Source organism: Malus domestica, chromosome 12 (genome assembly GCF_042453785.1).
Source record: "Malus domestica chromosome 12, GDT2T_hap1".
Lineage (NCBI taxonomy): Eukaryota > Viridiplantae > Streptophyta > Magnoliopsida > Rosales > Rosaceae > Malus > Malus domestica.
The window spans coordinates 31,764,946-31,792,769 of NC_091672.1; the positions used below are offsets into that span (position 1 = coordinate 31,764,946).

At 38.8% G+C, this 27,824-nt stretch overlaps 2 protein-coding genes across 2 annotated transcripts; both read left to right on the forward strand.

Moving 5' to 3' along the window:
* The first annotated feature begins 6,813 nt into the window (after window positions 1-6,813).
* Window positions 6,814-16,073, forward strand: LOC103430517 (type II inositol polyphosphate 5-phosphatase 15). Its single transcript, XM_008368664.4, has 11 exons — window positions 6,814-7,791; window positions 7,870-8,122; window positions 9,250-10,042; window positions 10,805-10,929; window positions 11,786-11,870; window positions 12,798-12,960; window positions 13,062-13,102; window positions 13,207-13,474; window positions 13,819-13,942; window positions 14,270-14,621; window positions 15,475-16,073. Exons 1-11 carry the CDS (start codon window positions 6,984-6,986, stop codon window positions 15,829-15,831), a joined length of 3,369 nt encoding a protein of 1,122 aa, XP_008366886.2. The 5' UTR covers window positions 6,814-6,983; the 3' UTR covers window positions 15,832-16,073.
* A 139-nt stretch (window positions 16,074-16,212) lies between these two features.
* LOC103414167 (2-alkenal reductase (NADP(+)-dependent)) lies at window positions 16,213-27,730 on the forward strand. Its single transcript, XM_029090223.2, has 5 exons — window positions 16,213-17,065; window positions 17,176-17,356; window positions 26,417-26,583; window positions 26,707-26,789; window positions 27,131-27,730. Exons 1-5 carry the CDS (start codon window positions 16,829-16,831, stop codon window positions 27,507-27,509), a joined length of 1,047 nt encoding a protein of 348 aa, XP_028946056.1. The 5' UTR covers window positions 16,213-16,828; the 3' UTR covers window positions 27,510-27,730.
* The last annotated feature ends 94 nt before the right edge of the window (window positions 27,731-27,824 follow it).

Sequence of the window (27,824 nt, forward strand, 5' to 3'; positions counted from 1 at the left end):
AATGATCTGAGCATATTCCATTTGATGTTTTTATAGAGACTACAAGAAGTATTTGGATGAAGAACAAACTCTTCAAGCCAAGGATAATTCACAGATAGTACAAAAGATAAATAACCTAATTAAATTCAAAACACTTGCAACAGATAAGGTTTATCTCAGCCTTCCTTTTGACTGATTTGGTTGCGATCTTCAGTGAATGTTGTGGCAGGAACCCTTGAATTTGAACTTGGTTTATCATCACAAACCCAAATCTAAATTTCACAAACCCTAAATTAATTCCAAAATTTACCTGATTTGGGGGAGAATCGGTGCATAATGCACTGGAATCTGGATGAAGAAGTCGAGAAAGATCAGAGAGATGAGCGGTGTCGGTGGCCATGGCTTTGCCTCTATGTCGTGAATGAAGGTTCCTCCACAATGAGGGTCTGAGGGATGAGAAGTCGAGAGAGAGAGGAGGGTGGTCGAGTTGAGGAGGGTGGTGAGGTTGTTTGAGGAGAGGTCGAGTCGAGAAAGGTGGTAAGGTTGTCTGAGGTGAGGTCGAGGAGGGTGGTGAGTGAGGTTGTCTGAAAGGAGCTCGAGTCGAGAGACGGAGAGAGAGTGATTGAGTTCACTTTTACGAGGGTTTGAACTTTGATTTGTATTCAACGGTTGATTAAATCTCAACCAAATCCGACAGCTGTTACAATTCCAAATATATATTTAAAATTAATTAAAGGAGTAATTAGGTTTTCATCCTTATTTTTACTACTCTATTGATTAAAACCTTATTACTTTTCAATTTTTGATCAAGGTCCTTTGTATTAATAATATCATTAATTATTTCAATAATAAAATATTTTTTATTTCTAAATATATTTATTTAATATTAAAAATGTTACAATTAGTATATTTATATTTATGGCTAAATTTTTTATCATATATTTTTATTTTTAGTTTGTACCTATTTTTAATTTGCAACCCTTTTTTAATTTGTACCAATTTTCCTTTCAGTTTTAATTTGTACCCATATATTAATTTCTTTTTGTGCCCATATTTTTTAAAGTTTTATTTGTATTGTACCCATATTTTTTTATTTATTTGTACCCATTTTTATTTTTGCTAAATGTACCCATTTTGAAGAATGTACCCATGTTTTGATACAATAATTTTTTTGTTATTTTTTATGAATGTACCCATGTTTACACACACACACACACACACAATAGTATATTTATATTTTAATATTTTTAATCCCACAAATTATGGTTTTTTTTTTAAATCTCATTACTATAAACAACTATAAATTTTAATTTTTAATTTAAAAAATATAGTAACTTACATAGAAATAAATTATCAACTAATTTCAGGGACTTGGATCAAAAATTGAAAACCAACAAGGTTTCAGTCAAAGACTGTTTATAACTAGGGACCGCATCCAAAGTCTCCCAAAATTAAATAATATAATATTTTTTATTTCGGTTTGGGATTACCAAACAAACGAAAATGTGAGATCGATTCCCGTACAGAAAGTTCGGTATTGGGTACCAAAATTTTTGGGATTTTCGGTTTGGAATATTCAGTATTTTTTTTCCACCCCTAGTTGAAAGGTTAGTGGAATAAGAGACCTACCATTAAATTAATAAAAAATTGATGTTGTTGTCAAATTTGACTCCTTAAGAGCATCTCCAAATGAGATGTCAAAATTCTAGGTGGCATGCCACTGTGCATATTTGACATCAAAATTCTATCCAACTGAAGTGCTATTTGCTAACTAGATTTGAAGGCTTTGTGTTTTGGAGTCAAATTTGACATCAATATCAAATTTATTTTTAATTCATTTTAATGGTAGATCCCTTATTTCATTAACATTTTAACCAATAAAAAATTTATTGTAACATTTTTTAATAATTACAATCATTGAAATCTCTATTTAAAAAATAAAATAACATTTGACAATTCGGTTAGAGAAGTACAAAATATTACATAAGACTTCAGATTATCCACATCAGCCATCAATTGTAATTTGACTCTCATAATTTGACATTTTCTTTGGAGATGGTTTAACACAAAAGTTTCAAATCTAGTTAGCAAATAACACATCGATTAGAAGAATTTTTTATGTCAAATATGCTTTAACAAGGAAAAGGATCCGGCAATCGTGTCTGTTCATTGTATATCGTGCGGTCAGTTTCATTAAGTACTATTTATATTTGAATTTTAAAATTTAAAATTTAAAATGATTTCTAACTGCACGATGTACAATGAATGGACACGATTGCAGAATCCCTATAAAAAAGATCCAACGAGGATCCTTTTCCCTCTAACAATTCTATTTCTCTCTCTAATATTAAAATTAATTGTTTATTTAAAACAAAAAAAAAAAATCTCATTCAAACTTCCTTATCATATTTGGCCCTTCCAAGTTTCCAACAGATCATCATATTTCAACTTTTTCATTCCCATGACTCTTGTTTCTTTTGGTCTCTCTTTCACCATTTCACGGCACAATTCAGGATAACAGTCAAGTCAAGCATGAACTCTTGTTGAGTATCCCACACCAGCCAGAGGAAAGAAGAAAGAAGAGTTTAAATGTAATTGCTCCACTCCAACTAATATCGAGGCATTTTGTGATAAAACTCTACACCTGATAGGGGTTTGTAATTATGAATTTTTATTTATTTGCATTCTCCTTAAAAACACTGTTTACGAGGGTTTGTAGGGTTTTAGAAACTCAAATGACGATGTACTCATCGTCAAACTGTAGATGATGCAATCACGAGCGTTTGCATATTTTTTTTTAGAAAACTTCATTTTAATCCTTAAAAAAGATGAGTTTTAGATTATAACCATAAGTAAGATTAAAATCCAATTTTAGTCCCTAGCACATTTAATCATATCATTTATTAGTTGTATTTTGATGTTTTATTTTATCCTTTTATTTTTATTTTTATGTATTAATTACATTTAAATTTAATTTTTATTTCATTCATCATAATATATTTTAATGTCTACATTTAGGCAACTAATTTTTTTATAATATATATTCCGATAACAAATTTGTATGTTCTTTATTTAGGTACATTAATACATTTGAATATTTTGGTATATCCATCGGTACAAACATGTAGTTACATTGATTCAATATAATGCATTTCGGTCAATATAATGTATTTCGTTACGTACACTTTGGTACACACATTTGAGTATCGACTTTTAGGTACATTAATTCAATTATTATATTTCGGTAAATACATTTAGGTACATACATTTTGGTATTGATATTTAGGTACATACATTTTCGGTATTGACATTTAGGTACATACATTTCGGTATTGACATTTAGGCACATACATTTAGGTTCATTATAATATATTTCGGTACAATCATGTAGGTACAAATATTTCGGTACAAAAAAGTCAATTTTATATATTTTGGCACAATCATTTCTGAACACTTATGTATTTATATATTTTTGTATCACAATTTTTTTTTAATATTTTCTCATTTACATTCATTTCTAATTAAAAAAAAAAACTAAATATGTGCATATTAATAAAATAAAATTTTAATATGGAGAGATTAAATAAAAATACACATTAAATAACAAAAATTGAATGTAAATTTTGATAAAAGTACACTCAAGGGATTAAATTGAATATTTAATCTAACACCAGGTTTTTTTTAAATTTTAATCTTTTGCAAGGATTAATGTTCAAAAACCCCTTTTTTCACATATTACATTTGTAAATTAATTATTATGATTTTTTTTAATGTGATTTGGAATTTTTATGGGAGATTATATACTACTATGGCAATTGTAGTAACTAGTAATGTTTTTCTTTAGTAGTTTAAAATTATCAAATTAATTTTTTTCTTAACAGGTGACAAGATAACGATCATGTTAGTTAACGTGTTGACTCAAAACTCATTATTTTAGTGCCATTTCGGGTCCAATCATAGAGTCATGCAAAAAATTGCAAGGTATACCATAAGCCGCGTGCTACTCATATTTAAGGTCCTCTCCAACCCAAGAGTCCAGAGGGCCGAAAATAGCTCTAAAACCGTCTCCAACCGAGGGCTATGCTAGAGGGCTCGGGAATCTGGGAGGCCCCACGTAATTTCAAAGGGCCAAAGGGCTGGTTATTTTTTTTTTATAGTTTTCCTATTGTTGTCGGTTATAACCGACAGCATTAAAGAATGATTTTTTAATACTATCGGTTATAACCGACAGTAATAGGTATTCATAGGCAAATTTTTTATTTATTTACTATTAGTGTCGGTCATAACCGACACTAATAGTTTGAATTTTTTTTTAATATAACGGCTAGCTAAGTCAGCTAGCCATTGGATTTTTTTTTAATTTAAACATTTCTTTTCTTCTATAAATATGGTGAAGTTCTTTCAATTCTTCACTTCATTTGCAATATTTCCTTCTTCAATATTTTTCAATATTTCCTTCAATATATCTTCCAATATTTCCTTCATCTATAATATTTGTTTCAATTTTTCAATAATTTCCTTCAATATTTTTTCAATAATTTCCTTCAATATTTCCTTCATTTTTTTCAAAAAAAATAGCCTCATCTGCAATGAAAGATAGGGCTTGGACCCGAAAAGAAGATGAAGCTCTTTGCAAGGTTTATAGATGGGTCTCAAAAGATAGTGTGAGGGGGATTTCTCAAACAAGTGAAGGTGTTTGGACTCGTGTGTCCAAAAAATACTTAGAGTTCTACGAAGGCACCATTCCACCGAATACCCGAAACCACGAAAGTTGTTCTTCAAGATGGAAGAAACATCTTCATCCAAGTTTGAATAAATGGCATCAAGCACTATTAGCAGCCGCAAGTAGACATGAAAGCGGCGCTAATTACTATGACGAAGTTAGTGTTTTAATAGTTTATTTTAAATGTTTAATTATATTACATTTAATTTTTGTAATTATATGTCATTATATTACATTTAATTTCATGAATTAATTTCCTAAAATTTTTGTAATTATATTTTCTAGGTACGCCAAGTGGAGGAATTGTATATGGAAGGCAGCTCAAAACCATTTCAGTTTCATGGTTGTTGGGAAATTTGTAAATGGTGGGTTTTATTTAAAGATCCACCTCAACATAGAGTGGATCCTTTGGGAGCTGCATCCCCATTTGTCGATATGAATGAAGATGGATCTCCTACCATTCAACAAACAAGGGTAGAAAATCCGACTCCGTCCGAAAGTTCTTTACCTAGGGCTATGGGACGAAACAAGGCCCGAAGGTTGAGGAAAAAGGGCAAGACAAATGTTGATTACGCCGCTCAACATGAAGTGGCGGCCTCATTGCGATTATTGGCTAAGCAAAATGCTCTTGAGGCGGAAGAAAGGAAGTGTAGGCATGAAGAACGGGCCAAGCAAATACAAGAAGAGATGGATGATAAGAATATAGAAAGGAACACTTCGAATTACACTCCAATGAGTAAGGCCTATTTTGATAGGAAAAAAAAAGAAATTATGAGCCGACGGCGGTTGTTTGTGACAGACTATACTCCTACGATGGCGGATAATGAAGATAATAATGATTATGGATATTAAATTTAAGTTGTTGTAGTTTTCAAATTTAATTTGTCATTTTTAAATTTTAGTTGGAGTTTTTAAATATAAGTTGTAGTTTTTAAATTTAAGTTATTGTTGTTTTTAAATTTAAGTTGTGGTTTTTAAATTTAAATAATAAAATATGTTTAGCCATTTGGCCCTCGATTGGAGACGGTTTTTTGTGACAGGGCTAAAACGAGTCATCTAGCCCTCGGTTGGAGACGGAGACAAATATGGCCCTGTACTATTCATTAAAATATTAATACATTGGAGAATCTTGGAGGGCCAGAGGGCTAAAACGAGCCCTCTGGTCAGCCCTCGGTTGGAGATGGCCTAACCATTAAACTTGGTCTAACAATTTTCAAACTCTCTACAATCAATGGATTGCCTTGTTTGTTAGGTATTACTCTTTAACTCACTGTGTCCTGAGCTTAAACTCTCCCGGATGAGGATCCTCTTTATGGGGATCCTAGGGTTCCTCACATCCTAAAAGTTCAGTACATTGTGCGGTCAGTTTTTGTTAGGTACTATTTGTGTTTAATTTTAATTATAAAATTTCAAAATGATTTTTGACCGTATGATGTAAGATGAGCAGTTAGGATATGAGGATCCCTACAATTTGGATGAGGATGGAATCCAAATCCAACTCTCCCTACCTCCTTTGAGTACCTTTTAGTGTAGATTAGTGTAGCATGTATAGGTTTATAATCATTTTTCTTTTGTGCAAAATATCTCCAAATAAAAAATGTCATAGAAAAATGTATACCTATGAAATACCTTTTATATTTATTTATTTTTTTGAACAAACAATATTATTTATATTAAGAGGGAGGAGATAGGCTTAGCCTCATAATATGCTAGTAATAATATGATTTAAACTCATATTGGTAATAATCGAATATAAGATCTTTCATTTACAAGTGAAAAAAATACCACTAAACCACAATTGTATCTTTTATATCTATTTATTCTTGATAATCAAATATTTCTCGCTTCCATATTAAAAAAAAAAACACACACACACATGAATCTCTTAATTTGATTACAAATATCGACGGTATGTACTAGCGACGTGTGGGCATTTCTGCTGAGTTTTTTTTTTTTTTTTTTTTTTTTTTTTTTTTTGTTGTCGAAGCATTTCTGCTGAGTTGACAAAAAAGAAAAGAAAAAGAAAATACAAACGTTTGAGCTGACGGTCAAAGTGACGGAGGATTTACATTTGCAGCTATTTATTTCCCCACTTGGGAATAAATTAAGCCACAGTTAACGGTCACGGACACTTTGTTAGTTAATGATACTTCTGTTTGGTGTAGGTAGACATAGATCCTCTGGAAAGCTCCAATATCGGGGGTTGGCTCTGCTTCCTGCTTCCGCCTTCAACATTTAACAGTCCAAAATCTCTGAATCAGAATTTGTGATTCGGCCACAGATGGATGAAAACGAGGACCTGTTTTCGTCCCCGAGCTTCTCCGGTAACCCACCACCAAGTGACCTCCGCAAATTCAGCCTCCTCGACCAGACTCGCGCTGACACACTTACTCCTTCCGCTTCAAAGCTATTCCCGGACTCTTCCTCTTCCTCATCGGAAGATGAGGACAACGTCGTCTCCCTCCACTCCACCTCCAAACGCCTCGACTACATGCTCCAATTCCTTGACCGCAAGCTCTCCGTCATCAACGACGACGACTACAACAAGAACAACAACAGCAGCAGTAATTATAACAATAATAATAATAAGAACAACGCCTCCGAGGGGAACTGCTCGTCTTCGCTTCCGGAGTTCTTGGCCAGTGGGGGAGGGACTGGGATCTTCAAAGTCCCGATTCGGGCGGCTGTCCATCCGAACCGGCCGCCGAGGCTGGAAGTGAGGCCCCACCCGCTGAGGGAGACTCAGATAGGGTGCTTCTTGCGGACAATGGTGAGCACCGCGTCCCAATTGTGGGTTGGGACGGAGTGCGCCGTTAGGGTTTGGAACTTGAGCGATCTGTACTCGGCGGCAGGACAAGGCGAATCAGGGGATGAGGAGGCGGTGCCGTATAGGGAGTCGGTATGCACATCGGCTGTGATATGCTTGGTTGGGGATGAGGGGAATAAGATGGTGTGGAGCGGGCATAGGGATGGAAGGATCAGGTGTTGGAAGATGGATTCGGCTCCTACTCCGACGAATCCGTTTAAGGAGGGCTTATCTTGGCAGGCTCACAGAGGCCCCGTTCTTTCAATTGTCATCTCCTGCTATGGTAAATTTATTTGTTTGTTTATTTATTCTACTAGTGCTGCTGCTAATGCTGCTACTACTACTACTTTGATCCATCTAGGGGATCTATGGTCAGGCTCAGAGGGTGGTTCCATCAAGATATGGCCACGGGAAGCTCTTGAAAAAGCTCTCTCCCTAACAGCCGAAGAAAGGCACATGTCTTCTTTGTTGGTCGAGAGATCTTACATTGAACCTTGGACCCAAGTTGCCGTCAATGGTTTCACTAACATATTAACTTCAGATGTTCGCTACTTATTATCTGATCGTTCTGGAGCCAAGCTCTGGACTGCTGGTTATCTCTCATTCGCATTGTGGTATGTCACCACCCTCAATATTCTAATTTTTTTTAGAATAATGCCTACCATTCCTGATAAAAGTAATAAATTTGAATTGAACCATTCTTATTTTGGTTTTTCTGGTGCGAACTCATCATTTTTGTGTGTGTAAAATGTTAGGGAGTATTGTTTTGGCATATGGGTTTAAAGTTTTTTTCAGTGCCCCTTTGAATTATCTTTGCAGTATGAGATGTTTTAGAGTTATTAGTGAATGAGAACTGCAGAAACTACTAGCCTTTTGTGACTTCAGACCTCTCTATAGCAATACTCTATTGGAACAACCTTTATCTAGTCATGAAAAGTTTCAGTTCCAACTTGGGCCAGTTATAATAGGAATAAACTCCACAATTTAATTAGTTATAATTTTTCTAGGCTCTGCCTTAAGAAACTTGCTTCCACATGGTAATAATTGTCAGTAAGTCCAAAAATATGCAATTCACAAATAAAAATTTAAGATGAAATGAAATATTTTCTCTAAAGTTGTTTGAGATAATGAGTTATTCTTTAGAATTGTTGCTACGTCTTTGAGCTTCCGTGTATGCACTAACTCGTCAACATGGACATCTTGTTCTTGAAGCCAAAATGTTTCTAGCTTCTCAAGCATGTTTACAGCTTCTTGGCATGAAACTTTAGGCATTAAAGATATCACTACATACATAAATGCATTAGTTATTTTAGAGACTAGGTTTCTCTTTTTTTCCTACATCTTGGGAATTGACATGTTTCTATATCTATACAGCTTTCATTAGATAACTAAGTGAAAGAATAAGTTTTGTAAAGGCAACTCTATTAAGTAATAACCTCCCTGTAGTAATAAATTGGTTTGGTCCCAGCATTATGACTATATAGAGGTTTTACAATATGAATGATTACGTGTGTAGAGGACTTTCTTCCTCTCTTTGTTTTTTCAAATTGGCAAACGTTTCTACTGGAGAATGTTGAATTTTTTTGTTGTTGAATATTTTGCTCAAAGTTTGAAGTTTGACCCCCACCCGCCCGCCTTCCCACTTCACATTTTTATAGAGTAAGCTGTAGACACCTACAGTTGTAAGGGCAGGCAAAATAAAGTCATGTATTTAAGTTATGCTAGTAGTTTTCATATACAGGGATGCTCGTACAAGGGAGTTATTGAAGCTTTTCAGTACAGATGGTCAGATTGAGAATCGAGTGGACATTTCATCAGCACAGGACTTCTCAGCTGAACCTATTGCTGGATCAAAGAAAGACAAAATACAAAGTTCTTTTGGTTTCTTTCAGCGGTCACGTAATGCCATAATGGGAGCAGCAGATGCTGTTCGTCGAGTTGCAGTGAAGGGTGCCTTTGGAGATGATAATCGAAGAACTGAAGCACTGGTGATAGCAATGGATGGAATGATTTGGACTGGGTGTACAAATGGCCTACTTGTACAATGGGATAGAAATGGCAATCGTATACAAGAATACCACTATCATTCTTCTGCTGTCCAATGCTTTTGTACATTTGGGCTACGTATATGGGTTGGTTATGCAAGTGGTACTGTCCATGTATTGGACCTTGAGGGTAATCTGCTTGGAGGATGGGTGGCTCACAGCAGTCCTGTCATAAAAATGGCTGCAGGAGCGGGTTTTATATTTACCTTGGCTAATCAAGGTGGTATATGTGGATGGAATATCACGTCCCCTGGACCTCTTGACAATATATTGTGCTCAGAATTAGCCGGCAAAGAATTTACATATACAAGGATAGAAAATTTGAAAATATTGACCGGTACATGGAATGTTGGACAGGGAAGAGCATCTCAGGACTCACTTATATCCTGGCTGGGCTCTGTTGCTGCTACTGTTGGAATTGTTGTTGTTGGGTTGCAAGAAGTTGAAATGGGCGCTGGTTTTCTTGCCATGTCTGCAGCCAAAGAAACTGTAAGTTTTTATTTTATTTTTTATTAATGAATTTTCTTGCCTAGAGAGTTGATAAATGGCTGCTTGGTTCCTGAGGAAAAAGGTTCGATGCAAGAAATTTTGAGCCACATAGAATGCCTTAAGGTCAATCTTATCCAAAAGTATCTTTGAATGCTCATCAAAATGTTTTCCATCGAGGACAATGCTTATGCGTTCTTTTGCATATGAGCAAGTTTCAATTGATACAACCAGCCTAGACGAAGATTATTGTTATTATAATAATGATGGCGATATGCATGTGTTGAGTTTATCTTTGAAATGCTTGTCAAACTGCCTTCGATGAAGAACAATACTGATGTATGTTATTGTGTGTGATCATCAGTCATTTAGTTCGGAAGCCTAGGTCTACAATTAAGACGATGAGGATGTTAAGGTTATAGCCATTTATTAAAAATCATTTTAAATTATTAATATTGGGCTGAAACTCTAAGAATCTATTTCCATCACCCAAATGCCATGCATTGTTGAGAGCACACATACCCCTGGTGAAGTGGACCTCTGGGGCAGCATTCTGTATCTTCTATGATGCAACCAAACACAAATAGTAAATTTTTATTTTTAATAAGGCGATGCTTGAGTATATCTTTACTTAACCTGTTAATCACAAGTCTCTTTCCAATGAAAGCAATGGAATGGTGTAACTTGATATTTTCTCACATGTTAGTATTGTCACTTGTATGGTTGACTAAATCACCTCTCGTCATGACTCTCCTTCATCTGTAGGTAGGGCTTGAGGGCAGCTCTGTTGGGCAGTGGTGGCTGGATATGATCGGAAAAACATTGGATGAAGGTTTGACATTTGAGCGCGTTGGCTCCAGGCAATTGGCAGGATTGCTCATTGCTGTGTGGTGAGTATCTTTTGACGGGAAGCTCCCTAATTCGTTGATTGATTATTTCTTTATCATTAATGGTCTGTTTGGATTTAAAATTTGGATTTGAATTTGGTTTTCAAATCCTTTTATTTGAAATTTGTTTTGTTTAAATAAAAATTCTTGGCTCCGAGATTTCATCTCAAGGTGTAGAAAAATATAAAAAAATATAATCAGTTAATTAAAATGTTAAATATATAGACTGAAATTTAGTAAAAGAACAGTGATTCACAGTCTCACCAATTCAGAATTTTCCTTCATTTTCCCTCAATTTCTCAACAACCAAACACTGAAGATGGAGATTTGTGGGATTTGATTGTTGATTTCCCACAAATCAACCTACATCCCTCATATGTCTCTCCCTCTTCTTGAGGTCACTTTGTACAGAGAGATGGAGATTTGATCCATGATTCTGCATCGATTGCAAATAAAAACTGAAATCTGATCCGCAAGTGGAGAAAGGAAAGAAAGGGAGAAATACTGAGAGATGACAGAGAAGGATGAGAGAGACGGCAGCAGAGGGGAGAGAGAGATCGTGAGGAACATACCTCTAATCGAGGGTGGTGAAGGTTTAGATGGGGGCATGAGTTCTGAGACGGTTGGATTGCGATTTTGTCATCGAGGACGTTGAAGAGGTTGAGGAATTTGTCAAATGACTAGTTCTCATTAATGCAGCCCAAATGACTAGATTTGGATTTAGAGACCCAAATTCAAATCCAAGTCCAAATTCACCCTTAAATCCAAACGGGCCCTAGAATTGATTTTCTTACCATTTTATATAGATTTTACCCTTGCAAGTCTGTCATCATAACTTTTCAGTTTTTTTGTCTTTGAGGGTGAGAAACAATCTTAGGACTCATGTTGGGGATGTTGATGCTGCAGCAGTTCCATGTGGTTTTGGGCGTGCCATTGGTAACAAGGTAGGGCTACCTCTGTTATGCTGATTTGTACTGTGAAAAAAATTGTGTTTGTGTTGCGATAATTAACAAAATGATTGCCAAAGATATAAAGGGAAAACGGAAAAGGAAAGATGAAATATATTGAAGTAAGGATCAACTTTAGTGCTTTGCATGTGAGTGAATTTTAATAGCTCTGTGCTTGTCCCAGTATCTGTTTTGAGGTCAAAGTTCACAATTCCACACGCTAATAATCTTGCGGAAAAATTAGTGTTAATACTGGTTGTACATCACAAATGAGATTTGATAGTTTTCCTGCTTATCCTATGAGTTCTCCCCTGTACTAGTGATATTATTCAATTTGGTGAACTTTATTTATTAATCTACTCATAGAGGGTAGAAACATCAGTATTCTGGTTCTAATCTAAGTTTCTGCTCATAACTTGATGAATATAGATCAGGAGGTGGTCAATTAATTTCATATATTTTTTAGCAGTCATTTAGATGGTCCCAATTTCTGGATGGAGATGAAAAGAAATTTTTTTTAAGAACAAATGTGAGGAGGTGAATTTTTAGTAGGATAAATATTGTTTTGGGCATCTGTGGGATCAGGTTTTGAGTTTTTTAGAAAACCTATCTTCTTGGATTGGAAGGCTGTGGTTACTTACGAGATTGCTTTATTTTTGCCCCATATTGTGCATGTTGATTTATCTTGACTTGACCTGGACTGCTTGTTCACCTTCATTCTGCTGTATTACATTTTTACTAATACGTGTACTCTGTTTTCTATAAAAAGAATTTTTTTGGGGGGTTTCTGTCTCCCATTGTGTTTTCATAAGCATGCATATTGCATACACACTGGTACACCTGTGCTTTTGTTCATTGTACTGTTGTGTTGTCATTTTCATTTGGTTATGACCAATATTAATCGGCTAAAGGTCGTTCAAACAGGGAGCTGTTGGTTTGAGGATTAGAATATATGGCCGGGTAATGTGCTTTGTTAATTGTCACTTTGCTGCACACTTAGAAGCCGTTAATCGCCGCAATGGAGACTTTGATCATGTATATCGAACAATGACCTTCTGCCGACCTAACTTTCTCAATTGTGCAGCTGGTACAACACTTAACTTTTCTTCTATTGTTCCCTTGCCTTCTCAATATATTTATTTTGGTTTGTTTATAGATCTGGCTTGCCATTGATCCATTCTATTGCAGCTAGTGCTTCATCTGCAGTTCAAATGCTTCGTGGCACACATGTATGTGTAAAATTGGTAGAAGCACCTTCTTGGTTTTTAAGTTACTTGTTACAGGATCAATTTTCTTCCAGCCATCTTATAAACCATTGCTGGTGCCTTTTCAGGCTATTGGTAACAATTCTGCAGAAGGGATGCCTGAGTTATCTGAGGCAGACATGATCATATTTCTTGGCGATTTTAACTATCGACTTGATGGTATATCTTACGATGAAGCTAGAGATTTTGTTTCTCAAAGATGTTTTGATTGGCTTAGAGAAAGGGATCAGCTCCGAGTGGAAATGGAAGCTGGAAATGTCTTCCAAGGAATGCGTGAGGCAGATATTAAGTTTCCTCCCACGTATAAGTTTGAAAGGCATCAAGCTGGTTTAGCAGGTACAGTTTACTGTTGCACATATGATTCCTAAATTCATAGCTTTAGATGGGCACTAAAAAGCGAAAGAAAAAAAGGGATTGGTTGAAGATTCTTTACTGAGTGCTGAGTAATCTATTTAGGTCATTTAGCAGTATTTAGTTATAACTTGTGTGTTAGGTGGTCTGTCAAGACTCGGTGACAATGTTTCTGTTTTTTGAATTACTAGATCATTTCACTTTTATGTTGTATTGTGCTGTTTGGACATTTATGCTTCTGCAAGAAAAAGATAAGACATTTTCCAATGTAAGGCATTTGCCTTGCTTTTCTCCTGAACTCTAAACTCGTATTAATTGCATTCCTATAGGATATGATTCTGGTGAGAAGAAGCGTACTCCAGCTTGGTGCGATAGAATCTTGTACCGTGACAGCCGCTCAGCGTCAGTATCAGAGTGCAGCTTAGAATGCCCTGTAGTGTCTTCAATCTCACAGTAAGTTTTCCTACCATGAAGTATTTGGCCATTTCAAATTTCAAAGGAATAGGGTTAAGTAATTCCTACAGGCCTATTGTTATATGTTGTGCCTTGTGTAACTTATGGATTGGAAAGGAAAAAAAAGTTATTGAGGCCAGAGGATCTCATCTCCTATGCATTTCATGCTCACCACTTGATTTTTAGTTGTTAGAGGCAAACTTTATTGGAAATAAATTTGTTTTATGAAATATGCAAAGTTCATGAGATTGTGTGGCAGTGAAATCTTTGATGGAATAATGAACGCACGAGTAAAATGTGTTTCAAGTCTGACATCTTCTTTTATAGGTACGAGGCCTGCATGGATGTGACAGACAGTGATCACAAGCCTGTCCGTTGCATTTTTACTGTTGATATTGCTCGAGTTGATGAGTCTCTAAGGAGACAAGAGTTTGGAGAAATCCTTAAATCAAATGAGAAAATCAAATGTATTATCGAAGAACAATGCAAGATTCCAGAAACTATTGTCAGTACAAACAACATAATCCTTCAAAACCAGGACACCTCCATTTTGCGTATTACAAATAAATGTGGCGATAAAGATGCTTTTTTTGATATTATTTGCGAAGGACAGTCAATCATTAAGGAGGATGGACCCACATCAGACTATTGTTCCTTTGGCTTTCCACGATGGCTTGAGGTAACTTCCCAAGCTTTGGAACAGTACATGTGCTTTTCATTCCAATTATTGTTTTTGGCCCAATTTTCATTACAATAATTGAGTGTTTTGGTTGTGGAGGGTGTTAGTCAACTCGGTAATTTTGCAGTGAAAAGTTGTTTGTACGCATTTTTTAGCTACAATAACCCATTAGGACAAGGAATGCGTGTAGGCATTGGAGTTTCAACGATTGGAGCTGTTAGAAATGAGTTGGAAGATACTATGCAGTTTCTATCCTTGCAATATCTATATGTCAAAGTGATCTGCCGCACATTTTTGGGTTTTTTTTTTAGCCCGGGGGGGAGGAAGAAAAGAAAGTGATTTTCTACCATTAGAAAGGTGAATTAGACCACAGAAAGTGCTTATGAATTTGCCATTTTCCTTTTTCTGTAAGGAAAGTTAGGATTGTTCTATATTGAGAATTTAAGACTAAGATATGGATGTTAAAATCAGAGTTGCACCAATGTTGGAAACTTGTGCGTTGTATAGATACAGTCTAATGAGTTCCTTCTGGGCATAACCATGTTTCATTGTTATCCGCAAGTTAGGAACAAATTTTACCAAAGTTATTGTTGTTAATAAGGAAATTCTTCCGTTTTTTTTAATTTGTACACCAGACTGAACGTTCGGGATAACATGCTAATGTTGTAGCAGTAGAAGTCGTGTTATTATTGATCATTGGATTAGTCTGTTGCATAATTAAATTGTTTCCATTTGGATCAGGATGGAACGTGGTACCTTGGTCAAACCTTGTTCTCTCCAACATTTAGTTGAAAATAATTTGTTGTAATTTTTAATTTTTGGCCAAAGATAATTAGTCTTGATTCTGAACCAGGTTACTCCTTCAGCTGGCATTATCAGACCAGATCATATAGCTGAGGTGACAGTTCATCACGAGGAGCACCAAACCCTAGAAGAGTTTCTTGATGGTGTTCCACAAAATTGGTGGTGTGAAGACACCAGAGACAAGGAAGTCATATTGGTGGTTAAGGTGCGTGGCAGTTACACTACTGACACAAGACATCACCGTGTCTGTGTGCGCCAATGCTGTTCAGCCAAGACAAACCAAAATGAACCCACTGGTGACAGCACCAGACAAGCACAAGGGACGGTTCTTCGCCGGTCTGATTTTCAACACCTGAGCAGTTCCTATGATGTGGTTGATCATCTCTGGAGTTCGCGTAGTCCTTAAAGCAGCACACTAAAACTGGCTCCTTGATGGGCAGAACGAGTTTTTTTTTAATTTTTTTTATTAACCAATTCTTCAAGGATTTTGTTGTAAATAACCGAGAAACATTGTTGAATTTCTAAGGTTTTACAAAATTTGATTTGTGTCCATGGAGTTGTGTTTCAGTTCAAGCAACGAGAGTCATTGTTTTCCTGTTTAGGCCTATTGTCGGTCCAACTGATAATATATGGAATTCATTTCAATTCCGAAGTGTACAGGTATAGTGAATTCAAAGGCGTGATATAGGAGGGTCCGAATTTTCCTTTGATCCCTTTTTTAGGATGTTAATAATTGCATGCTGCTGTTGGTTGCTGTTAAATTCGTACCGTGGAAATTGCACTCACCGGCCAATCGTTGTACTTATATTGGAAAGTGATTTTCACCTCTCATTATTCCTGAGAAATGAACAGGGGTTTGTAACAAAGAGAAAAGTGGTGTATGAGATCATTTCCCATGTATATTTGATGCCTTGGCGGCCTCGACAACATGGATTCCTCGTTTTCTTTCTCAAATGGTGGATTTTAGGTTGTGCAGATGATCTCTCTTTCTATGGCATTATTGTTGGGTAGTGTTATTTACATATATTTTTACGTCTCACACGTTCTTGTTAATTTTTGTCTATTTATATTTTTCAATTCATCCGATCCAATAACTGAAAAATAAGGGAGCCGGTTTGGTCTTACCGTCTTAGGTAGGCAGGATGTGTAGATAGAAACAACGGCCCGTGCAAAAGGTATTAGACTATTAGGTGGACGGTGGTGGTAGGTAAGTGGTAACGAACACGGTGATTGGAATAATTGGTACGGGCGGACCCAGTCCCAGAGGCAGGCGAGTAGTTACTCAGAGTCCCTAATCACTCCCTCCCTCGTCACGAAAGTCAGTCAGTCAGTCACATTGTTTTGATAGGGAAGAAGCGTTGAAACCAGAGGCAGGCTGTGAGTGTCTAGTGTTATTAAACTGAATGGCTGAAAAAGTACAAGTAGTAGAGAACAAGCAAGTGATCTTCAAGGGGTTCGTTGAGGGAACTCCAAAGGAGACGGACTTGCAAGTGTTGGTCGGCGCCACGACTGAGCTCAAGCCTCCTAAAGGCTCCGGAGCTTTTCTGGTCAAGAATCTCTACCTCTCTTGCGACCCTTACATGAGAGGCCGTATGCGCGATTTTGGTGATTCCTATATTCCTCCATTCGTTCCTGGCCAGGTACCTACCTTACCTACCTAACAATTGTCATTTCATTTCACTCATTTTTTCAATCATTCTTAATTTGTGTTTTTCTTCCTTCCTCTTACACAAACACATAAATGAATTAGCCAATCGAAGGATTTGGTGTGTCCAAAGTTGTGGGTTCTGATAATCCGACTTTCAAGCCTGGCGACTTCATCTCTGGGTTCACTAGATGGGAAGAATACAGTTTGATTTCTAGAACTGAGCAGTTGAGAAAAGTTACGCCAGACGGCGACATCCCTCTATCATTCCATGTGGGTCTTCTTGGTAATGTCATTCTTCTATCTCATCCTTCGATTCATATGCCTACACTTGATCTCATCTTTCGATTCATATGGGTCTTCTTGGTAATGTCATTCTTCTATCTCATTTTTCGATTCATATGCCTACACTTGTTTGTAAATCAGCATATATGTATATCTCCGCTGGAGAAGAATAATATCATCAGAATATTAAACACTTGTAAATCATCTGAATATTGATCTAGAAACTGTTAGAGTGAATATTGACCTAGAAACTGTTGGATTTTTGGATCGTCGGGCCCGTCCCACTCTAACGACACCGATACTGTCCCCAACTTTACCACTTGCCCAATCCGTGTCCCCAACTTTACCACTTGCCCAATCCGTCAGTGTGTGAGTAGGGTAATACTATTTAAACCCCTTGGTTTCTTTTCACCCTACTGATGTGGGACTTCAACAGAAACACCATTGACGATATTGTTTAGATAACTTATAAACGTAAAGTGCTTCTTTATCTCTAAAGTGTCATTGTAAATAGTTGAAGACCTTAGTTATGGTTATGAACTTATGAAGATTGGATTGCGCATGTACTTGTCCGGTCAATCACTGATTATGTAATGCTGACTGACTAAGCAAGAGAATTTTTTTTTTAAAGTACGAACCATTCATTTTTTTTTTATTACTCTGCACTAGATAATCAAGCATTAGCATCTAACTAATGATAGTTTCTTGAAGGACTCTGAGTCATTTGATCACTTCTAACAACCAGCCGCAATTTCAGCATTCTAGTCATTCTCAGAGTCCCGCTTGTTTTCCTGGAGATTTAAGACGCTTCCATTTTTCTATTCAATGTATGCTTTAGCTTAGAGTGTTGTATAACTGTGTCCAATTGTTCCTTTCCCCCTTAGACAGGAATGAGGGAGGATGCGAGGGACTCAAATCAACCCTGCTTCTAGACTAGTGTATTACACTATTACTGTTTTTGTTACAACAACAACAACAACAAAGCCTTTTCCCACTAAGTGGGGTCGGCTATATGAATCCTAGAACGCCATTGCGCTCGGTTTTGTGTCATGTCCTCCGTTAGATCCAAGTACTCTAAGTCTTTTCTTAGAGTCTCTTCCAAAGTTGTCCTAGGTCTTCCTCTACCCCTTCGGCCCTGAACCTTTGTCCCGTAGTCACATCTTCGAACCGGAGCGTCAGTCGGCCTTCTTTGCACATGTTCAAAATCACCGGAGCCGATTTTCTCTCATATTTCCTACAATTTCGGCTACTCCTACTTTACCTCGGATATCCTCATTCCCAATCTTATCCTTTCTCGTGTGCCCACACATCCCACGAAGCATCCTCATCTCCGCTACACCCATTTTGTGTACGTGTTGATGCTTCACCACCCAACATTCTGTGCCATACAACATCGCTAGCCTTATTGCCGTCCTATAAAATTTTCCCTTGAGCTTCAGTGGCCTACGACGGTCACACAACACGCCGGATGCACTCTTTCCATCCAGCTCGTATTCTATGGTTGAGATCTCCATCTAATTCTCCGTTCTCTTGCAAGATAGATCCTAGGTAGCGAAAACGATCGCTTTTTGTGATCTTCGCTAGATTGCTCCGGTCATTAGTGTGGATAAGTATATAAATGGATAGAGATAGGAAAGCAAACACAAGATGTACGTGGTTCACCCAGATTGGCTACGTCCACGGAATAGAAGAGTTCTCATTAATTGTGAAGGGTTTACACAAGTACATAGGTTCAAGCTCTCATTTAGTGAGTACAAGTGAATGATTTAGTACAAATGACATTAGGAAATATTGTGGGAGAATGATCTCGTAATCACGAAACTTCTAAGTATCGGAGTGTGGTGTCGTCTTGACTTGCCTTATCTGTCTCATAGGTAGATGTGGCATCTTCTCTGGAAGTACTCTTCCTCCATCCAGGGGTGGTATCTTTAACTGGTGGAGATGCACAAGGTAATGTATCAATTTCACTTGAAGCTTACTTGTAGTTTCAGGCTTGGTCAAGCGCGATACAAACCATGTAGTAGGAGTCCCCCAAGTCGCCGAGCTAGGGGGTCTGCTGAAAGAGGTGACAGACAAGGTAAGCAATCAGAGCTCCGACTGATTGTTCACCTTCTCCCCATCTTGCAGCAGCATGAAGGATAAAGAGAAGAAAAATGAGAAGAGATGATATGAGATACTTTTGCTTTTGAAGAAGTAACTTTCCACAGGCTTATTCTTGAACTGAGCTGGAGGGTTTTCTGGTTTCCTCCAGAGTATAAGGCCGACTGAAGAATTTGAGGGTCAAAACAAGTCCATCAAATCTAGAGTACGTTCCACCCTGCTGATATGGGATACTTTTGCTTTTGACAGAGTAATGAATGTATCGGCACGTGTGCTGTTACGCTTGTCTCCACATGCTTCCTTGTATCCTTCGCACTTGCCCTATCTGTTCCTCAAGCAGATGCGGAATCTTCCCTGGAAACATAAGATGTTGAAGATGAGTACTCGAGAGCAATGCCAGGTAAGTAATCAGGTAAGGGGTTCCAGGCAGTCAGTTCCTGGCTGGAAGCTTGATTCCAAGTGCTGACTGATTGCTCTCTTTCTCCTTGTCTTGCAGGTAAAAACAAGGCCAAAAGAAAAGACAGGGAAAAAGCATGATATGGGATACTCTTGCTTTTAACCCTGATGATATGAGATATTCTTGCTCTAGTATAGCTTGTTTGCAGAGGTATTATCGGGGGGAAAGAAAGCTGAATATTTCGAAAGGCTTCGTTGGGAGTGCCCTCTCAGATATGATGAAGGGTTGAGCATTTTTGCAGGTCTGCCTGTCCGTTGGGGATGGAGGTCGACATATATAGGAGTCTCCCTAAGAACAAGTAGTAATGCTATTCCTTTACCCTGCTTGGTCATAGCACGGTAGTGGGAGCTGCCTGTTTCACATGTTTTAACTCTGTCAGAGCACTTTGAAAAAGTGGTCTGTGGTATCTGGCTCTCGAGATTCGGAGAACGATGCCTCTTCGATTTTTGAGAAAGCAATCATGATGGGGGTATGACTCTCGAGATTCGGAGAGCAGTGTCTCTTCGATTTTTGAGGAAGTAATCATGTTGGGAGTCTGGCTCTCGAGATTCGGAGGACGGTGCCTCTTCGATTTTGGAGCAAGCAATCTTGTTGGGAGTGTTGTCTCGAATGTGAGTAAAGGTTGGGCATGTTTGCTAGTCTACCTTGCCACGAAGCACAAAGGTTGACACACAGGGACTTTCCAATTATCCAGCAATGGTACTGTTCCTTTACCCTCTCTTCGATTTTGAGAAAGTAGTCATGTTGGGAGTCTGGCTCTCGAGATTCGGAGGACGGTGCCTCTTCGATTTTGGAGCAAGCAATCTTATTGGGAGTGTTTTCTCGAATGTGAGTAAAGGTTGGGCATGTTTGCTAGTCTACCTTGCCACGAAGCACAGAGGTTGACACACAGGGACTTTCCAATTATCCATCAGTGGTACTGTTCCTTTACAGTTGTGGGTAATAATATGGTAGCTAGACCTTCAAAATTTATGTGTCTAAACTTTTGTTAGTGCTGTTTCTTTGCTATTCTTTTACCTTTCTTGGTCAGAGCGATGTAGTGGGAGCTGCAAGCTTCACGTGCTCAACTTTGGCAGAGAACTTTGGCAAAGTTATTTGTGGTACCCATGAGCTATTGTTGCGTGTGGGAAGTGGGTGATTGAACAGTAAGATTCATGTGCTTTCTACTTCACCAGAAGTCTTCGACAGAATGCCCATAATTTCTGCAAAGCTGAGTGTGCGTGTGACAGGTGCTGACAAGGCTAGAAAAGTAGGTGCCTCTTCGATTTCTGAGATCGGCCCTCGTGGTCTCTGAGCAGCCCAGCTTTTGAGAAAGCGAGCGCCTCTTCGATTGATTCGGAGAACGAGGCCTCATCGATTTTTGAGAAAGCAATCATGCTGGGGGTCTGGCTCTCGAGATTCGGGGAGCAGTGTCTCTTCGATTTTTGAGAAAGTAATCATGTTGGGAGTCTGGCTCTCGAGATTCGGAAGGCGGTGCCTCTTCGATTTTGGAGCAAGCAATCTTGTTGGGAGTGTTTTCTCGAATGTGAGTAAAGGTTGGGCATGTTTGCTAGTCTACCTTGCCACGAAGCACAGAGGTTGACACACAGGGACTTTCCAATTATCCAGCAATGGTACTGTTCCTTTACCCTCTCTTCGATTTTTAAGAAAGTAGTCATGTTGGGAGTCTGGCTCTCGAGATTCGGAGGACGGTGCCTCTTCGATTTTGGAGCAAGCAATCTTATTGGGAGTGTTTTCTCGAATGTGAGTAAAGGTTGGGCATGTTTGCTAGTCTACCTTGCCACGAAGCACAGAGGTTGACACACAGGGACTTTCCAATTATCCAGCAGTGGTACTGTTCCTTTACCCTTGTGGGTAATAATATGGTAGCTAGACCGTCAAAATTTATGGGTCTAAACTTTGTTAGTGCTGTTTCTTTGCTATTCTTTTACCCTTCTTGGTCAGAGCGATGTAGTGGGAGCTGCAAGCTTCACGTGCTCAACTTTGGCAGAGAACTTTGGCAAAGTTATTTGTGGTACCCATGAGCTATTGTTGCGTATGGGAAGTGGGTGATTGAACAGTAAGATTCATGTGTTTTCTACTTCCCCAGAAGTCTTTGACAGAATGCCCATAATTTCCGCAAAACTGAGTGTGCGTGTGACAGGTGCTGACAAGGCTGGAAAAGGCTGGAAAAGTAGGTGCCTCTTCGATTTCTAAGATCGGCCCTCGTGGTCTCTGGGGAGCCCAGCTTTTGAGAAAGCGAGCGCCTCTTCGATTTTTGAGATCGGCCTTCGTGGTATTTGAGCAGCCCAACTTTTGAGAAAGCAAACGCCTCTTCGATTTCTGAGATCAACCCTCGTGATCTCTAAGCAGCCCAGCTTTTGAGAAAGCAAACGCCTCTTCGATTTCTGAGCAGGCGCCTCTTCGATTTCTGAAGCTTCGTCGAGTGCAGATTTTTATAGGGGCTGGCATTAAGTTCCAAAGCACACTTGAATCTCCACCAGTAGAAGCTTCATTCTTGCACTTCTAAGATCTTGATTTGTCCGACCTCTTCTCTCTTCAACACCTTTGAAAATGTCTGGCCCCTCCGACCGTCGTTTTGACTTGAACCTTGTTGAAGAGGCAGCCCCGCCTTCTCCAGACAACATATGGCGCCCATCCTTCGTCTCCCCTACTGGTCCTCTTACCGTTGGGGATTCCGTGATGAAGAATGATATGACCGCTGCGGTGGTGGCCAGGAACCTTCTCACTCCCAAAGATAACAGACTACTTTCCAAACGGTCTGATGAGTTAGCTGTTAAGGATTCGCTGGCTCTCAGTGTTCAGTGTGCAGGTTCTGTGTCTAATATGGCCCAACGCCTATTTGCTCGAACCCGCCAAGTTGAATCATTGGCGGCTGAAGTGATGAGTCTCAAACAGGAGATTAGAGGGCTCAAGCATGAGAATAAACAGTTGCACCGGCTCGCACATGACTATGCTACAAACATGAAGAGGAAGCTTGACCAGATGAAGGAAACTGATGGTCAGGTTTTACTTGATCATCAGAGATTTGTGGGTTTGTTCCAAAGGCATTTATTGCCTTCGTCTTCTGGGGCTGTACCGCGTAATGAAGCTCCAAATGATCAACCTCTGATGCCTCCTCCTTCTAGGGTTCTGTCCAGTACTGAGGCTCCAAATGATCCCCCTCCGGTGCCTTCTCTTTCTAGGGCTCTACCGACTGCTGAGACTTCTCCTAAGCAACCTTTGTGAAGGCTCCCTCTTGTGTGCTTATTTTGACTCATGTATATGTACATATTTGTAGCTTATCGGGGATATCAATAAATAAGCTTTCCTTCATTTCAACGTATTGTGTTAAATACACCAAAGCCTTCTTCGCTAAGTTCTTTGAATTTTCTTTTGTTAAAGCTTGTATGTTGAAGCTTTCTGAGTGGAGCATGTAGGTTGGGGTAGTGTTCCCTTAATTTCCCGAGTGAGGAAAACTTCTCGGTTGGAGACTTGGAAAATCCAAGTCACTGAGTGGGATCGGCTATATGAATCTTAGAACGCCATTGTGCTCGATCCTGTGTCATGTCCTTCGTTAGATCCAAGTACTCTAAGTCTTTTCTTAGAGTCTCTTCCAAAGTTTTCCTAGGTCTTCCTCTACCCCTTCGGCCCTGAACCTCTGTCCCATAGTCGCATCTTCTAATCGGAACGTCAGTAGGCCTTCTTTGCACATGTCCAAACCACCGTAACCGATTTTCTCTCATCTTTCCTTCAATTTCGGCTACTCCTACTTTACCCCGGATATCCTCATTCCTAATCTTATCCTTTCTCGTGTGCCCACACATCCAACGAAGCATCCTCATCTCCGCTACACCCATTTTGTGTACGTGTTGATGTTTCACCGCCCAACATTCTGTGCCATACAGCATCGCCGGCCTTATTGCCGTCCTATAAAATTTTCCCTTGAGCTTCAGTGGCATACGGCGGTCACACAACACGCCGGATGCACTCTTCCACTTCATCCATCCAGCTTGTATTCTATGGTTGAGATCTCCATCTAATTCTCCGTTCTTTTGCAAGATAGATCCTAGGTAACGAAAACGGTCGCTCTTTGGTATTTCTTGATCTCCGATCCTCACCCCTAACTCGTTTTGGCCTCCATTTGCACTGAACTTGCACTCCATATATTCTGTCTTTGATCGGCTTAGGCGAAGACCTTTAGATTCCAACACTTCTCTCCAAAGGTTAAGCTTTGCATTTACCCCTTCCTGAGTTTCATCTATCAACACTATATCGTCTGCGAAAAGCATACACCAAGGAATATCATCTTGAATATGTCGTGTTAACTCATCCATTACCAACGCAAAAAGGTAAGGACTTAAGGATGAGCCTTGATGTAATCCTACAGTTATGGGAAAGCTTTCGGTTTGTCCTTCATGAGTTCTTACGGCAGTCTTTGCTCCTTCATACATATCCTTTATAGCTTGGATATATGCTACTCGTACTCCTTTCTTCTCTAAAATCCTCCAAAGAATGTCTCTTGGGACCCTATCATACGCTTTTTCCAAATCTATAAAGACCATGTGTAAATCCTTTTTCCCATCTCTATATCTTTCCATCAATCTTCGTAAGAGATAGATTGCCTCCATGGTTGAGCGCCCTGGCATGAACCCGAATTGGTTGTCCGAAACCCGTGTCTCTTGCCTCAATCTATGCTCAATGACTCTCTCCCAGAGCTTCATTGTATGACTCATTAGCTTAATACCCCTATAGTTCATGCAATTTTGTACGTCGCCCTTATTCTTGTAGATAGGCACCAAAGTGCTCATTCGCCACTCATTTGGCATCTTCTTCGTTTTCAAAATCCTATTGAAAAGGTCAGTGAGCCATGTTATACCTGTCTCTCCCAAAAGTTTCCACACTTCGATTGGTATATCGTCTGGGCCTATTGCTTTTTTATGCTTCATCTTCTTCAAAGCTACAACCACTTCTTCCTTCCGGATTCGACGATAAAAAGAGTAGTTTCTACACTCTTCTGAGTTACTCAACTCCCCTAAAGAAGCACTCACTTCATGTCCTTCATTGAAAAGATTATGAAAATAACCTCTCCATCTGTCTTTAACCGCGTTCTCTGTAGCAAGAACCTTTCCATCCTCATCCTTGATGCACCTCACTTGGTTTAGGTCCCTTGTCTTCTTTTCCCTTGCTCTAGATAGTTTATAGATATCCAACTCTCCTTCTTTGGTATCTAGTCGTTTATACATATCGTCGTAAGCCGCTAACTTAGCTTCTCTGACAGCTTTCTTCGCCTCTTGCTTCGCTTTTCTATACCTTTCACCATTTTCATCAGTCCTCTCCTTGTATAAGGCTTTACAACATTCCTTCTTAGCCTTCACCTTTGTTTGTACCTCCTCATTCCACCACCAAGATTCCTTTTGGTGTGGGGCAAAGCCCTTGGACTCTCCTAATACCTCTTTTGCTACTTTTCGGATACAACTAGCCATGGAATCCCACATTTGGCTAGCTTCCCCCTCTCTATCCCACACACATTGGGTGATTACCTTCTCTTTGAAAATGGCTTGTTTTTCTTCTTTTAGATTCCACCATCTAGTCCTTGGGCACTTCCAAGTCTTGTTCTTTTGTCTTACTCTTTTGATATGTACATCCATCACCAACAAGCGATGTTGATTAGCCACGCTCTCTCCTGGTATAACTTTGCAATCCTTACAAGTTATACGATCCCCTTTCCTCATTAGAAGAAAATCTATTTGTGTTTTTGACGACCCACTCTTGTAGGTGATCACATGTTCTTCTCTCTTCTTAAAGAAGGTGTTGGCTAAGAAGAGATCATATGCCATTGCAAAATCCAAGATAGCTTCCCCATCCTCGTTTCTCTCCCCAAAACCATGGCCACCATGAAAACCTCCATAGTTGCCTGTCTCCCTGCCCACGTGTCCATTTAAATCTCCTCCTATAAATAACTTCTCCGTCTGGGCAATTCCTTGCACCAAGTCTCCAAGATCTTCCCAAAATTTCTCCTTCGAACTCGTATCCAACCCTACTTGAGGTGCGTACGCACTAATCACATTGATAAGTTCTTGTCCTATTACAATCTTGATTGCCATGATTCTATCTCCTACCCTTTTGACATCTACAACATCTTGTACCAAGGTCTTGTCCACGATGATGCCAACACCGTTTCTCGTTCTATTTGTGCCCGAATACCAAAGTTTAAACCCTGAGTTTTCTAGATCCTTTGCCTTACTACCAACCCACTTAGTTTCTTGTAGGCACATAATATTTATCCTTCTCCTCACCATAACTTCCACTACTTCCATAGATTTTCCCGTTAAGGTTCCTATATTCCACGTTCCTAAACGCATTTTGCTCTCTTGAACTCTACCCTTCTGTCCTAGCTTCTTCACCCTCCCCCGTCTAATAGGATCTATTACTGTTTTTGTTAGATTAAAAAAAAATTAGTTTAAATAAAATTCTTTTGTTTAGCTCTTAAATCAGTAACCAAACAAGAATTTCTTGTTACAGGTATGCCAGGTTTTACTGCATATGCAGGATTCTACGAGGTCTGCTCCCCTAAGAAGGGGGAATGTGTTTTAGTTTCTGCTGCTTCCGGAGCTGTTGGTCAGCTTGTTGGCCAACTTGCTAAATTGCATGGCTGTTATGTTGTTGGAAGTTGTGGCTCAAGCCAAAAAGTAAGGTCTCATTTGTGTTTCTCTGTTATTTATGCTGATAGTTTGAGATAATATATTTGAATCATATTTCATAAAATAGCGCTGACAAGAAATAGAGCTTAATTGGGACATGTTATTTGCTAGGTTGATCTTCTGAGGAATAAGCTTGGGTTTGATGAAGCTTTTAACTACAAAGAAGAGGCAGACCTGGATGCAGCTTTGAAAAGGTTAGTGATTGATTTATGTTGTATTGAGAGTATAACCCATGTTGAGAATGTAAAACCTTCCGATACAATGATACAATGATACAAGGTTTTGAGTTGGATGCTTTACTTTTAACTTGGCATAAAATAGGCAATCCACGTATGTGCCCTCGATATCACTGATCCACATTTTTGTTCAAGCCTTAGTTGCACTTGAGCTAGGGTGAGGGGGCGTGTTATGTTGAAGATGTTTACACTCGTGAACATGACGATATTTGAGACTTTAAGCCTTGCATAACGATATTTGAGACTTTGGGCCATTGTCAAATGAAGATGTTTACACTCAGTATGTTATGTTGTTACAGGTACTTTCCACAAGGCATTGACATTTACTTTGATAATGTGGGAGGGGACATGCTTGATGCAGCACTTGTGAACATGAGAATTCACGGTCGGATTGCTGTTTGTGGAATGGTGTCTGAGAAAAACCTCTCTGATCCCCGAGGGATCCGCAATGTATTCAATCTGATATCAAAGCGTATCAGGATGCAGGGATTCCTGCAAAGTGATTACATACACTTGTACCCACGCTTCTTGGAACATGTCATTAGTTACTACAAGCAAGGGAAGATTATTTACATTGAAGACATGAATGAAGGCTTGGAAAGTGCTCCATCTGCTTTTGTAGGCTTATTTGCGGGAACAAATGTTGGTAAGCAAGTTATTCGTGTAGCCCACGAATGAATGATTCGCCTCTCTCTCTGCTGCTTGCACTGTTATAAGAGAGAGAGATGGCCAAGTTGAGGCAATTTACTTACAGCCTTGAATAATTGGATAGTTATAACTAATTTGAGTTTCTGAGTATGGTTTGTAAATTTTGTGAAGTCACCTTGCTCATGCATGGCAAATTGAACTTTATGTATGACAAACTGCGGAGTTTTAATCTAATGTCCTCCTTGATTTTCGATGTGATGTAACCATAAATTGTGCTTTCACTATAACGATTTTTAAGTTGCACATTGTGGGAGAATAGAGTCCTACATGCCATATGGAGCATAT

Coding starts and splice junctions, on each gene's coding strand:
- LOC103430517 (XM_008368664.4), top strand. CDS start 6,984: ATGGATGAAAACGAGGACCTGTTTTCGTCCCCGAGCTTCTCCGGTAAC. Junction 10,930..11,785: donor GGATTGCTCATTGCTGTGTG/GTGAGTATCTTT, acceptor TTTGTCTTTGAG/GGTGAGAAACAATCTTAGGA. Junction 11,871..12,797: donor GGCGTGCCATTGGTAACAAG/GTAGGGCTACCT, acceptor TCGTTCAAACAG/GGAGCTGTTGGTTTGAGGAT.
- LOC103414167 (XM_029090223.2), top strand. CDS start 16,829: ATGGCTGAAAAAGTACAAGTAGTAGAGAACAAGCAAGTGATCTTCAAG. Junction 17,357..26,416: donor ATTCCATGTGGGTCTTCTTG/GTAATGTCATTC, acceptor TTCTTGTTACAG/GTATGCCAGGTTTTACTGCA. Junction 26,584..26,706: donor GTTGTGGCTCAAGCCAAAAA/GTAAGGTCTCAT, acceptor GTTATTTGCTAG/GTTGATCTTCTGAGGAATAA.